Source organism: Cydia splendana, chromosome 23, assembly GCF_910591565.1.
Source record: "Cydia splendana chromosome 23, ilCydSple1.2, whole genome shotgun sequence".
NCBI lineage: Eukaryota > Metazoa > Arthropoda > Insecta > Lepidoptera > Tortricidae > Cydia > Cydia splendana.
Genome location: NC_085982.1, coordinates 3311073 through 3323281, shown reverse-complemented (window position 1 = coordinate 3323281; position 12209 = coordinate 3311073). Strand labels below are relative to the sequence as shown.

Here is a 12209-nt window from a genome sequence, read left to right as displayed (position 1 = left end):
CGCCGTAGGCAAACTGTTTGAAAAATACTATAGGTAATATTGGACGTGATCGCATTATGCTGGTCCTGTATTAGGCTTTACTTTTCCTTCGAGACTTGCAGGGTAAGGTACTCAGTTGGTCTGAAATGGCAGAAATTCGCAGCTTGTGGGATCCATGTTCCAACGACTGCTACTTATTACCTACCTTGCTATGAATAATATAATATGTAATTATAGATTTTTAGTTGTGTAATTGTGTGATGGCTGTCCATTGTCATGTTTAGTTGTCAACTCAAGGACCTCAAGGCTAATTATAATGACTGGCATTATGTATAATTTTACGATTATAATTTTAATAATTATACTTAATCTATTTAATGATCCTATTATACAATACAAATCGTTATTACTTTTTACTATTTTATTGCTCAAGACAATAGAAATACTACAAAAAATAACGGTGGTGATATATAGCCGGTGTTAATATTTTATAGGGACCAATCTGCATTACCTATATATAAGGCAAAAATTATCACCCAACATCATCTTCTTGTATTTCGTTCTAACATAGAATTTTTAGAACTATGAAATAGCAATGATGATTGAATTTGAATTGTGCATTGAAATCTAGACCGTTAAAAGATTAATCGAAAAATTCGATATCTTCTAGACTCGATTTAATTTTTATTGAGTAGTATTTTAACGCTGTTTTTCATTTGTTTCAGCCTCAAACAATGTCATCTAAAATCACGAACAGAAACAACATTTAAATACGAACGAACGAACGACCAAACATACTATTAATACTGTGTTCATTGTTTAAAACCATGAACGCGCCCTAAGAGAAAGAGACGGAGCTGGTTCTCAAAATAGCACGTTCAGAAATAGAAAAAAAATGGCCTCAGTTGGTGGCGGGACGGCGGCGGGCACGGATCGCTCGTGGTGGACGACAACATGGAGCGCCATGGCTGACCTTGCCGAGGCGGTCGACGATCTGATATGCAGCTTCGATTATATGGACACAGCCATGGATAACCTAGTCATGCTTATCTTCATCTGGCTACTCTTCTCCATAGTCCTTCTCGGCATAGCCAAATGGGCTTACAGCCGCTACAAGCCGAAGGCTGTTGAACCAGAAAAGCCGAAAGAAGAACCTAAATCGGCTAAATCTACGGCTACTGAGATCGTTAACAGCGCTGATACGGTGTTGGCTACTACTGCTAAAGTTAAAAGTGCTGCGTTTAACTCGTTCAAGCCTAAGCCTAGTGGGTTTGTGCCAGCAACCCCTCCCAACAAGCGTCGTCTAGGACGCATGTCCCCTGGCCCCGAGGCTCTCCACAAGAAGCACCAAAGCATCATAGTACCGACGTGCACGGGCCCGGACCCGCCGAGCGTGCAGTGGGTGAACGACTTATTGACGTGGTTATATAATGATCTGGTTATTGTGAACGAACTAGTGCAGCAATGGATTGTGTCCATGAACGAGTTCTCGAAGAAGTCCGTGGAGGAGGTAAGGGATTTAATTTTGCTACCTAATTTTGTTACTAGGTCTACCAATGGGCCACTTGCACCATTCACTAGCCCGGGGTTAACCGGTTAAACCTGGAGTTACCATGGTTACCAGTACCTACAATTTGACACTGGGTGTAACGGTTTAACCGCTAAACCCCGGGATGGTGCAAGTGGCGCTTAGGGCCACAAGTCATTTGAGCACACTAGCGTCATTTGAGCGTCGTTATGTCGCTATGAAAAATGGTGTCGCTATGCAGTTGCGCCAACGTTGCGCCGAGCAGCAGCTATATAGTTGACAAGACGCCGATGCTCGAGAGACAAGAAGATCTCTCTTATCTCCTGTGTTTGGTATACGGTACGAGTATAGAAGTTCCGCGGTTTTCTAGTAGAAGGCAGCTGTGTTGGGATTAAAACTAGTCTTTGTATATTTACACATTCATAGGTAAAGTCTTTGTACATTTTTACTTACCTACTTAACAGCAAATCAACTTTATGCAGCCAAGCCTTCAACCTAACACTAGCTGACCGTAATAACTTCTTATCAACTGCCTTAGTTAAATGGTAGACCTATTGTCACTAAAAGCAGATCTTTGACTGCTGAAATAATTGAATTTGACAGAGGAAAATGTGGATGTGTGTCGGTAACTCGGTACTGAAAATATCTTATTTTCATAAGAATTAGACATGACAGTTCCACACATCGTCACTGTAAAGTCTATGCATAATTAGCTTGGTCTGAGTCTACCTTTATCATTATCTAACATCAGACCTATATTCGCATTGGATAACACTGTCCCGAATATTCATTTTGATGTGGACAACATGTATTCTAAGAAAACGCGTTTGAACAGCTAAGATTAATTTCATAAGTTTACGAGGAAAAACTGTTTCAAAAATGTCACTAGTCAAACTGTATCACTATTTTATGTATTCAATGGGTTTATTCTTTATTCGAAGCTGAGTAATTTGAAAACTTTTGTCAATAAATACAACAGATCTGACCTAATCGTTCCTTCACAATAAATTGAAAAAGTTTTAAAGCTTAAACATGCCAGTAGTAGTTTATTGTCTTTAAAAACCATTTGCTTAATTATTGTACATCCCCCACGATTGTTAAAGTCATAAAGTCCTTTTTGGATTAAATACTTGAATAAGTTCAATATTTATTAATAGGTATTCGTGCTTGTTTTTAAACGCTTATTAATTATAACGATTTAAAGCTTAATAGGGTGCTGTTCTTTATAATCATAATCTTCAAAAAAGTTTGTATGCACGTATTGTCTATTAAGTACTTGACTTTTGATTAAATCTAAATAATCAGCTGGACATATTAGTTGATTTTGCTTTTACGTGTTTATTTTATTACATATTTAAACGATCAGCAAAAAAATACTACTTAACCTAACCTAACTTTAAAAAGAATTGCATAGCAAAAAAACTTTCACAGCAAAACGGCATTCTGCTGTGCAAATCAGAATTTGCGAATGACGTATTTTATTTGAGGGACGATTTAATATATCTCTCTTATTAAATAATTTCCATATTTCCACATCCTGTCGCTGTTTAAGCCTTTATAAGGTAGAGGCGGGAATATAATTCCCACCTGATTTTGAACTTTATTTCAAATTGATAGGGTTTAATTTTGCATAATGTTTGAAACACGTACAAATGTAGTGAACAATCCTTTGCTATCGTATTTTCTTAAACGTACGTAGGTATTGGGCATGCTACTTCAGTCAACCTTAGTACTTTTTGTACTGACACTGACTGACGTTAGTAAATTTCCGTGAAAATACGATACTAAAGGATTATTCACTACATCTGTAAACACTGCACTTTGAGGTGCGCAAGCATTTGCCTTGCTTATCTCCACATGGCGCAACTGTTAGCTTATCTATGGTGCTCATCACCGGTTACATTCTAGATCTCGCGGCATCGCCGTGCCGTATTGTGGCCTGCTGCATAATCGCGGGAAATGTCAATGTCCTATTTATGCATATACTTAGTATAAAGGTTAGCGACACCAGAGAACCTAGACCACCAGAAACGACCGACTGACTTGACACCACTACTACAAGATTTAAACATAAAAGAAGAGACTGAATGTACTCTACTAGGACTAACTATTGATACCCACTTAGACTGGAAAAAACATGTAGCCAAAGTAAAATCAAAACTACCCTCCTTCCTTTACGCGTTCAGCATCTTAAAATCCAACACACATATCCAGTGCGCCCTGTCAGCTTACTACGCATATGCACAGTCTTGGCTGAGTTATGGTTTGCTGTTATGGGGCCATAGCAGTGACGCCCACGACCTCTTTATAATTAAAAAAAAATGCATCCGTATATTGGCAAACATTCCACAGACCGACAGTAGCAAACCTCACTCTCCCCTCTCTGTATATCCTGGAAATAACTTCATTTGTCAAAAATAATCTTCACCTATTTGAATTCAATAAGAGTGCGCGTCGCAAAGATAATCTCATTCTTCCTGAACCAATCTTAGATATTTATAAAAAAAGGACCGTACTACCGAGCAATAAAAATATATAATAAGTTACCTACTGAAATAAAAAATACAGAAAAAAAACATTTATTTACAAATAAACTCAAGTCCATTCTATTAAAAAAATCATACTATACCATCGAAGAATTTATGCAGGATGATCTATATATGATTGAAAACAAAGTTCCTATACTTAGATAGTGATAAATATGTAGTAATAATATAAGTTAACGTTAAGTAAGTCTTTTTTTTCTGTACTAAATATTATATTTAGTTAATGTATTTAGTTTTAAGGATAATTGCCATACCCTACCAGGGTGCCATGCGACCCTTTTCCATTGTAACATCTATTGTATTATACCATGGTTTGCAATAAACGATACTATACTATACTATACCTAGCCCAGATGACAATCATATGCCGACAATCGCCAAACGAAAAGAACAAATGTATTTAAGTTTAGAAGAAACCTGGATAATAGGCAATCTCGTAAAAAATCTGGAATGTAGTGAACAGTGTTGAAGTAAAAGTTTACAACTGACTCGAGTTCTAAGTTCTATAGAGTTTGATTGGGATTTTTGAACTGAGTTACAGAGCTGGCAGACATGTCTTAAATACCTGTAGTATTTTTATGTGACATTGTGCATTTGGTGCTATTAAATTGAAACTATAGTGCGGCATATATAAATCAATAATAACATTAGAGCTTAAATCGCGCCAGGCATTCGTCTTCATAGGTAACTTTAACATGGGGCTAGTTTTTAGTTCACAATTTTAGGTGATTAGGTCTAAGTTTAGCCCACACCATTAGGTGTATACCTATTCTTTCAGCCGGAACTCTAAATGGATTCCCATTAGCATACTATTTCTAACCATCACGAAACACCGAAACTTACTCTATTAAGTACATAAATAAATCTCTACTAAACTCTCTCCATAAACACGAAACTCCGAAATGCCTTCAAAGACAAACTGAAATAAATGAAGAAAATAACTTCCTAGCATTTCCTGTTAGATCAACAAATCTTATAGCTGTCGGCGGACCCCAAACTAAATAAGACTTTATGCTTTTGTAATAGAGTTTTTATTTGCTTGGCAATATTGGCTTGCGTATATTATTAGGTGGTGTATAAAAAAATCTAGATCAAGAACGGTCTTTATGGTTAACTTATGTAAATCGAGGTATTATTGTCGTGGCTCCGAATATTTGGATCAAGCTAAGTTTGCTTACGAAATGTAAAACGTGTATTTTGAGTTATGTTTTCCTGAAGTTTCACATCCTGTTTGTCTCTCCATATGTTTTAGTATGTTTCAATCTTAATTAAGTAAAACGTAATAAATATAAGAGCCTCGGTAGAGAGTACCATTTCGTACCATTTGGAGTTGAAACTCTAGGTAGGTAGGTAGGTAGGTATCAGCATTGCGATACAGCCAGGAAATGTCGCCAGTATCCTTGGTACAATGCCTCAAGGGCCTATTTTAGATTTAAGTTATTAATTTCGTTTAGTAGTACCACTGTATATATCTTGTAATTAAGTATTTAATGTGTAATGTCTTTTAAACGTATTGGGGTAGCATTGTCCATATTATAAATATGGTCAGTCGCCAGTGTATCCAGCCCAATCCCACGTGAGAATACTTCTTGGAGATTTATTTGAGAAATGATTTACCCATAGTTCATACAGTCGTATCGCTAAGCATATCCGATTTCCCAGGGTACAATTGACTATAAATCGAACAATGCTGTGAGCGAATGCCGTACGGTTTTATAGCGTAATGATGGTAATGACTTTATTGACTAAAATTACTTCTTTGGCTGCGTTTGCAACTCCACGACTTTGAGGCCGGAGCCCCACTGCTGCGCACGCTACATCCACGGCCCACGTTTTAATACAAACCGTGGGCAAGCCCACGAAATTTTGTATAGGAACGTGTGTCGTGTACATAGCGTGCGCAGCAGTGGGGCTCCGGCCTTATAGTCTTTTCTATTCTCCGAAAGCGTAAATTTTCGACTCGCTGCGCTAAACGACGTTGCCGATTTCCGGCTCCGTCGAACAGAAAAAATTAAAGTAGGTATACATCTCAGTCAGTAAATAGGAAAGCCTCATCATATGTTACATTTTACAAAGATACATTTGAGACATTTCTTATTTTAAACGGTAAGCACACGACAATGATAATAATCCCGCTATAATCCTAGCCCATTCATACAGCATGTGGCCGTTCCAGGCGGCTTGCGCCTCGCGGACGAAGACGCCACGCCAAATCGCACGATGTTTGCTTCAGATTGCGGGCCTAGTTAGTAAAACTTAGACGAGACTCATATAAAACGTGTAGTGTATGGCAAACAACCGTAGTCGCCGCGTCACGTGCAACAAGACGCCATTACGTAATGTGCGTCCGCGCTGCCAAAATGCGTTGCCTGTTGCCTGGGAGACGTTTATACATAATGTCTCTTTATACCACCACACCTAATAAGCACCACAATATAAACAGGAACACTCCTAACTGTACATCGGTGGACCTTATTACAAAAGGCATTAGGTCCACCGATGTACAGTTAACAGTGTGAGCGATTATGGTACCATAGCACAGAATATATAATAGTACTAGGTAAAGAAGACTCACTCTCTACCAAAATGCGTCTGTTACGATCAGCACAGATATGGCCGCTAGGTGGCGACAGCGCCACGCGCGGCTTATGGCTTTCCCCAAAATTGGGGCGGAACGGATGTACTTTTAGCTACCTGTAGCAAAGCGACGAAATCGCGGAGTGAGCCACGCCTGACCATAGTATAGTTTCTTGAAAAAAACTTGGTAGGTTCATTCAACGGTCGAAGTGTTCTAAAAGGAAAACAAAAGCAAGTAGGTTTAAATCAGAAAAACAAAGCACAAAGCTTTCAACGGAAACCTCTTATACCAATATATCTTAATGCCGAATTAAAGCTTAGTCTTAACATTTTGCATAATGTATGCTGTTAGTTATTTTAGAATACCATAGAATAATAAGGTAGGCAACTTATGTCCTAGTAACCCTTGTAACATTTGAATACTGTTTAAAACAGTTAGAAAAGGTGAAACAACAGTTTACACTAACACATGTCATATTTACCCTTTTTTTTAATAAATTATCGTTTGTTTGTTTGATGGAACAGTGCACTTGAATCTAGATGGTATTCGTAAACACGAGTTATGTAGAAGGATCTAAAATAGAGATTTACCTACTCGTAGCTTTAGGTACTCATTGGACCATAAACACTGGAGTATTATGTGTTTATGTAAAGCTTCTACATAATTGTTTGCATAATGTATTTAAGATTCATATTTTATGTTTGTTATCAAACAATCAATGCAGTAAAGTGCAGTGAAGAGTGTTGACAATGCATTGCATAAAGGTCATGTTACGTCCATTATCTGAATTAAGGTTAGATTCGGATAACGATTGCAACACAGTTACTGCTATACCGTTGCCGCGGGCGGTGTCAGTGACAATTTCCTTGATAACTTGAGTGAGGCGTGAGTTTTAATAACGACAGCAGCGATACGGTAATGACAGGAAATTAACAGTGTTACGGCTCGGCCACGACATTGCGCGACCGGCGGCATCCATAGGTGAAAACAAAAGGTCCGACCGCCGTGTCTCGCTCCAACCTATGGTTGCCGCCGCCGCCGGTCTAGCAATGTCGTGGCCGAGCCGTTATCACCCATTTTTCGCTATTGCAATGCTGCTAGTAACGAAGCTGCAGTTGCCATCCGAATGTCACCATAAGTAGGTATACAATGACGAGACTTAAAGATGGTATCTCGTGTGACCAGAATGATAATATAATGTAACTAAATTATACACAAGAAGGAAAACATGGAGGAAAACATTTAAATTGTGAAACCTTGACCGGACAGTGACTGACTCTTCAACGTTTTGCTAAAACCTACTAAGTACATACATATTGTTTTCTATGTAAGTATATACGTATTTGTATATGTATATATGTTTATTACATAATAATATATCGTCGTCTAGTATACCCGCAACACAAGCCTTATTGAATTGAGCTTACGTTTTCAAGTTTACGCTGCGTGCCCCCGACTGAGTATTCCTGGCTAAACTACAATGACTGGTTTCTAACATGCCACTAATTTTTGTCGCTCCCCTATTGATGAGTTTATCATTCACGAAAATATGACACGATGGTATTCTCATGATGTAATGAAAATGACATTCGGGATGTGGGTGAGCGCCCAAACAGATAGATGCACTAACGTTTTTTGCAGCCGTTGTGAGTTTTGGAGCCATTACAGTAGGTATAGTTCGTAGGTTTCGAATAGAGCCCGAGCTAATCCTATTGTATATTGTTAAGTTAAACCGCTCGTGCCACGTGCCACAACCACCTGCATAAAAAGTACAGTACTTCGGTTACTGTGTGCCGGCGAGTCGAACACTACAGAACCAGTCTTATATGTGTCATCGAGATCCGTAACAAAGGCGCGTTATCGGAGAGCGCACCTACACTGGTTTTTTGAGTGTTCGACTAGCCCGCGCTCAGGTGCCAAATAGAATAATTATGACCCTTTTTTGCAGGTAAGTAGCACGTGCGGTTTTACTTAACAATAGACAATAGGATTAGCCGCCGGGCTCTATTACAAAGCTACGAACTATACACCACACACAAATGTGTTTAGCTCCATACTATACTTGACTTTATTCAATTAGAAGAAGTAAACTGACTGTTTTTATTTAGATTTCGATTTTAGTTTGATACCATGGTAACAATAGTTGGTTTAACTTTATTTAAAAAACTGACAGCCTGGTATTTAAGAGATGATAGTGGTAACGTGGTAATAACCGAAATAGACTTCCTAATTTTGTTTTTACATAAAGACTTAAATTAATTTTTATTTACTTATTCCGTCTGATTCTGGTAAGTTTAATATTTTATCGTGGTTTCGTTTGGGCTGTCATATTTTTTTTTCTTGATTCCTAATTCTAAAAAACTTACTAGATATATTAGTACGTATACCTACTAAATAGCAGTTTAGCGTGTATTGCAAGCAATGCACCTCTCGGATCCATAAAACACGGTAACTACTTTGTTCTGGCCAGCGACCTGGAATTCGCGTTATGACACTTTTATGGCCGCTTTACGACGGCATTATGACGGTTAAATTTTGCCAAAAGTCGTGCCGGGATACGGAAGTGACTAGGCACAAAAAATGCTGTAGGAAATAATTAAAATTTCTGGGTATTGCACAGATAAATATCGATAAGTCGTTTTGTCGATAACTCGGAAGTCGACGAAGGCGATATGTTTCATAGAAATCATGAAAGCGCTATTTTTGACACTTACAGACAACAATCAGCTTAACTAATTGAACCTAAAAAATATTAGATTAGATTAGAAACATTTACTTTTACTTATGAAAGGATTTAATAGCCTCAAAGGCGATTAATATGGAGTTGATAGTATTTGAAGACTTTTACACAGTAGGCGAGGTCCCCGGCTATTATAAATATATTTGTATGACGTGGTTATAACTATACGTTACCAAAACCTTGTGAAAACAATAAAAGATTTCACGTGTTCATCCGCGCTGCAGACTCCGAATCTGGGTCAATGCGGGAGATTTCAAATTTAGAACGCGGAACCGCTGCACCGCTGCGGTATGCACTATCAAAACAAACTATTCCTATAACTAAAACTGAATTTGAATCTTGATTTTATTAGAGCATTTCCAGGCAAACTAAGTTTTTCGGAACCAATGAGTTGTTCGGAACTTATCTACGATGATGTAGGTGTCATTTGATAGGTATTTAGCAGTCGCTTTTCGGTGGAGGAAAACTTCTTGAGGAAACCGGACTAATCCCAATAAGACCGAGTTTCCCCTCTGGGTTGGAAGGTCTGATGGCCGTCGATTTCTTTGAAATTTTTGCCGGATTGATATTGTTACCACTATTATACTTAAGAGCTATAAATATATTGTAACTTTGTACGGACATACCCTAAGAAATGTGATAGAAATATGATGCATGTTGAAATTATATATATTGCAAAGTCACATTTCAGAGACAACTTATTTTGCTTGCTAAATCGGTGCAAAGTTATGCAAGCTAATTTTACATAAGTTGGTAGACTTTTACTGTCAAAATCTGAAAGTCCCTAAACCTAAACGTCAAATATTATGAAAATATGAAGTTTATAGTGGCACACCACACTTTGTCACTCCAAAGTAGATGCAGACAATAAGACATGAGTAGGATATGCCCGATTATTTCCACTACTTCCAGTCATTGCGAAGGTACTATTATGAATTATGATCTCAATATGTTATTTCTATCTTATGTAAACAATTGCATGGATCAATGTGTGTTTGAACGCGAGATGAGTTCACGTCTCAATTTAGCTGGTGATTGGGAGTCAAAGGTCTGCTCGATTGGCGGGCTGGCGATACGAGAGCAATGAAGCCCGAGAGACGACCTTCACGTTCGTTATATCATTGAATAATTTACATTTTAACGGGAAAAGTGTGGACTGAATGTAGGTGTAGTAAGTGACAAAAATTGAGAAAGGTATGTTGAGATGGTTTCGACACGTGGAAAAAATGAATGAAAGAAGGCTAACAAAGAGAGTATATACGTAAGGGAGAAGTGGAAGTGGGAGTTGGAAGGGGTAGGGGGAAGCGGGGTAGATAGGCACAAGGGGCAGTTTTGAACACCCACACTAATTCCTTAACTAAAAACTTATGTTGACTTTCTACAATGCTAAAACGTGGCTTTGTATGTGTGAGTGAGGTACCAGCTTCGGCACATCTCTCCTGCTAGCCGTTGTGGCTTGGTGCGTGAAAACGTGTTTCCGCGGTTACATAGTAAATAAATTATGATTTTTTTATCGAGTTGTGGTGCGAAGTTTTAAACTTTATCGGATGAACATTATAATGAGCGCTAAGTACGTTTATTCAGTAATAAAGTTAGCTTATTATTTTAAAGTAATACTTAATAGTATATTTTTAAATAAATATTTTTATTTCCCATTGGGGTACTTTGGTACAATAAAGTTTGGGGCAGCTTTGAACATATCAAAGTGCCCCTCTAGTGTATCTAAGTGCCCTGCCAGTTTTAATGCTAAGAAAATATTCTAATTTATTTTTTTAGAGAATAGTCTTAACGTACAAGGAGAAAGAAAATTGACAAAGAAAAGTTAAAACAACTCAAGTAGCTTTTTTTCAAAAATTGACACTGATTTCATTAAAAGCTTTTTTTTGTTGTTTTAGTGCACCTGCTTAATAACTGTAGTATGTTCTAATAGCACCGCACTTAATAGACGTTTTATAATGTTTAAAAAGTTTAGTACCAACTGGTCAGCTAAGTTGATCTGTAACGTGTGCTCTGCGGGGCAGTTTGAAACACTTACGGGGCACTTTGATTCACGTGCCAAAGTACCCCAAAATGATGTATCAAAGTGTCCCATGTAATATATCAAAGTGCCCTGCAAGTGGGGCACAATTGAACAAATCCCATTTTTTGTTAAAATCCATATATCTCTTTTACTGGCCATAAATGTAACAAAAAAAAGTATACTTTGTGTACCTTAGTAAATTTGTCATCTACTAAGTACAAAAAGAATGTATTTTGAGTTTATTTTGCGGCCTAAAATCAATTTCAAAATAAGGTGTACCAAGCTGTCCCGCTTCCCCCTAGACCTCGGCGGATTTTCTCTCATCAGATCGGGGAAATCCTGAAGAAAGGCCAGGTCAAGAGAGCACCCTAAACCGGCGAGCGTGTATGAGGAATGTTATGAAAGTGAAGGAAGCGAAAGAGGTATGTCAGGATCATACCAAGTGGAAATCCGTGTGGTCTCTGCCTACTCCTCTGGGAAATAGGCGTGATTATATGTAAGTATGTATGTATGTATGTAATTTACATCCAATTATTTTGGAAAAAAACCCGATTCTGATCAACGACTATTCTTGCTTCAAATATTTAATAGTTTATTCAAAGTATGTTTCAATAAAAAGAAGATGAATTGACATGTCAATTTAGTATTTGTATATTTAATTATATAAATAAATGGTTTTAAATACATTTAGCGTTATGATTAGAAGACAAAAGTCTGTTAGATTGGCAGGCTCTCAATAGGAGAGCAATGTAGCCCGAAAGACGACCTTCACGCAGGTTATGTCATTGAATAAATTGCTATTAAGTAGTTAATTTGCA

The 12209-nt window shown here is 37.8% G+C and overlaps 1 protein-coding gene across 9 annotated transcripts in view; it reads left to right on the top strand.

The window, feature by feature from the left end:
• Positions 1-12209, top strand: part of LOC134801806 (uncharacterized) — a 67500-nt gene that overhangs the window by 22421 nt on the left and 32870 nt on the right. For all 9 annotated transcript variants that reach the window (XM_063774415.1, XM_063774422.1, XM_063774419.1 and 6 more), the window contains exon 2: positions 705-1489. In XM_063774415.1, the coding sequence (XP_063630485.1) occupies positions 875-1489 (615 nt within the window). In that variant the 5' untranslated portion in view covers positions 705-874. The remainder of the gene's footprint in view (positions 1-704; positions 1490-12209) is intronic.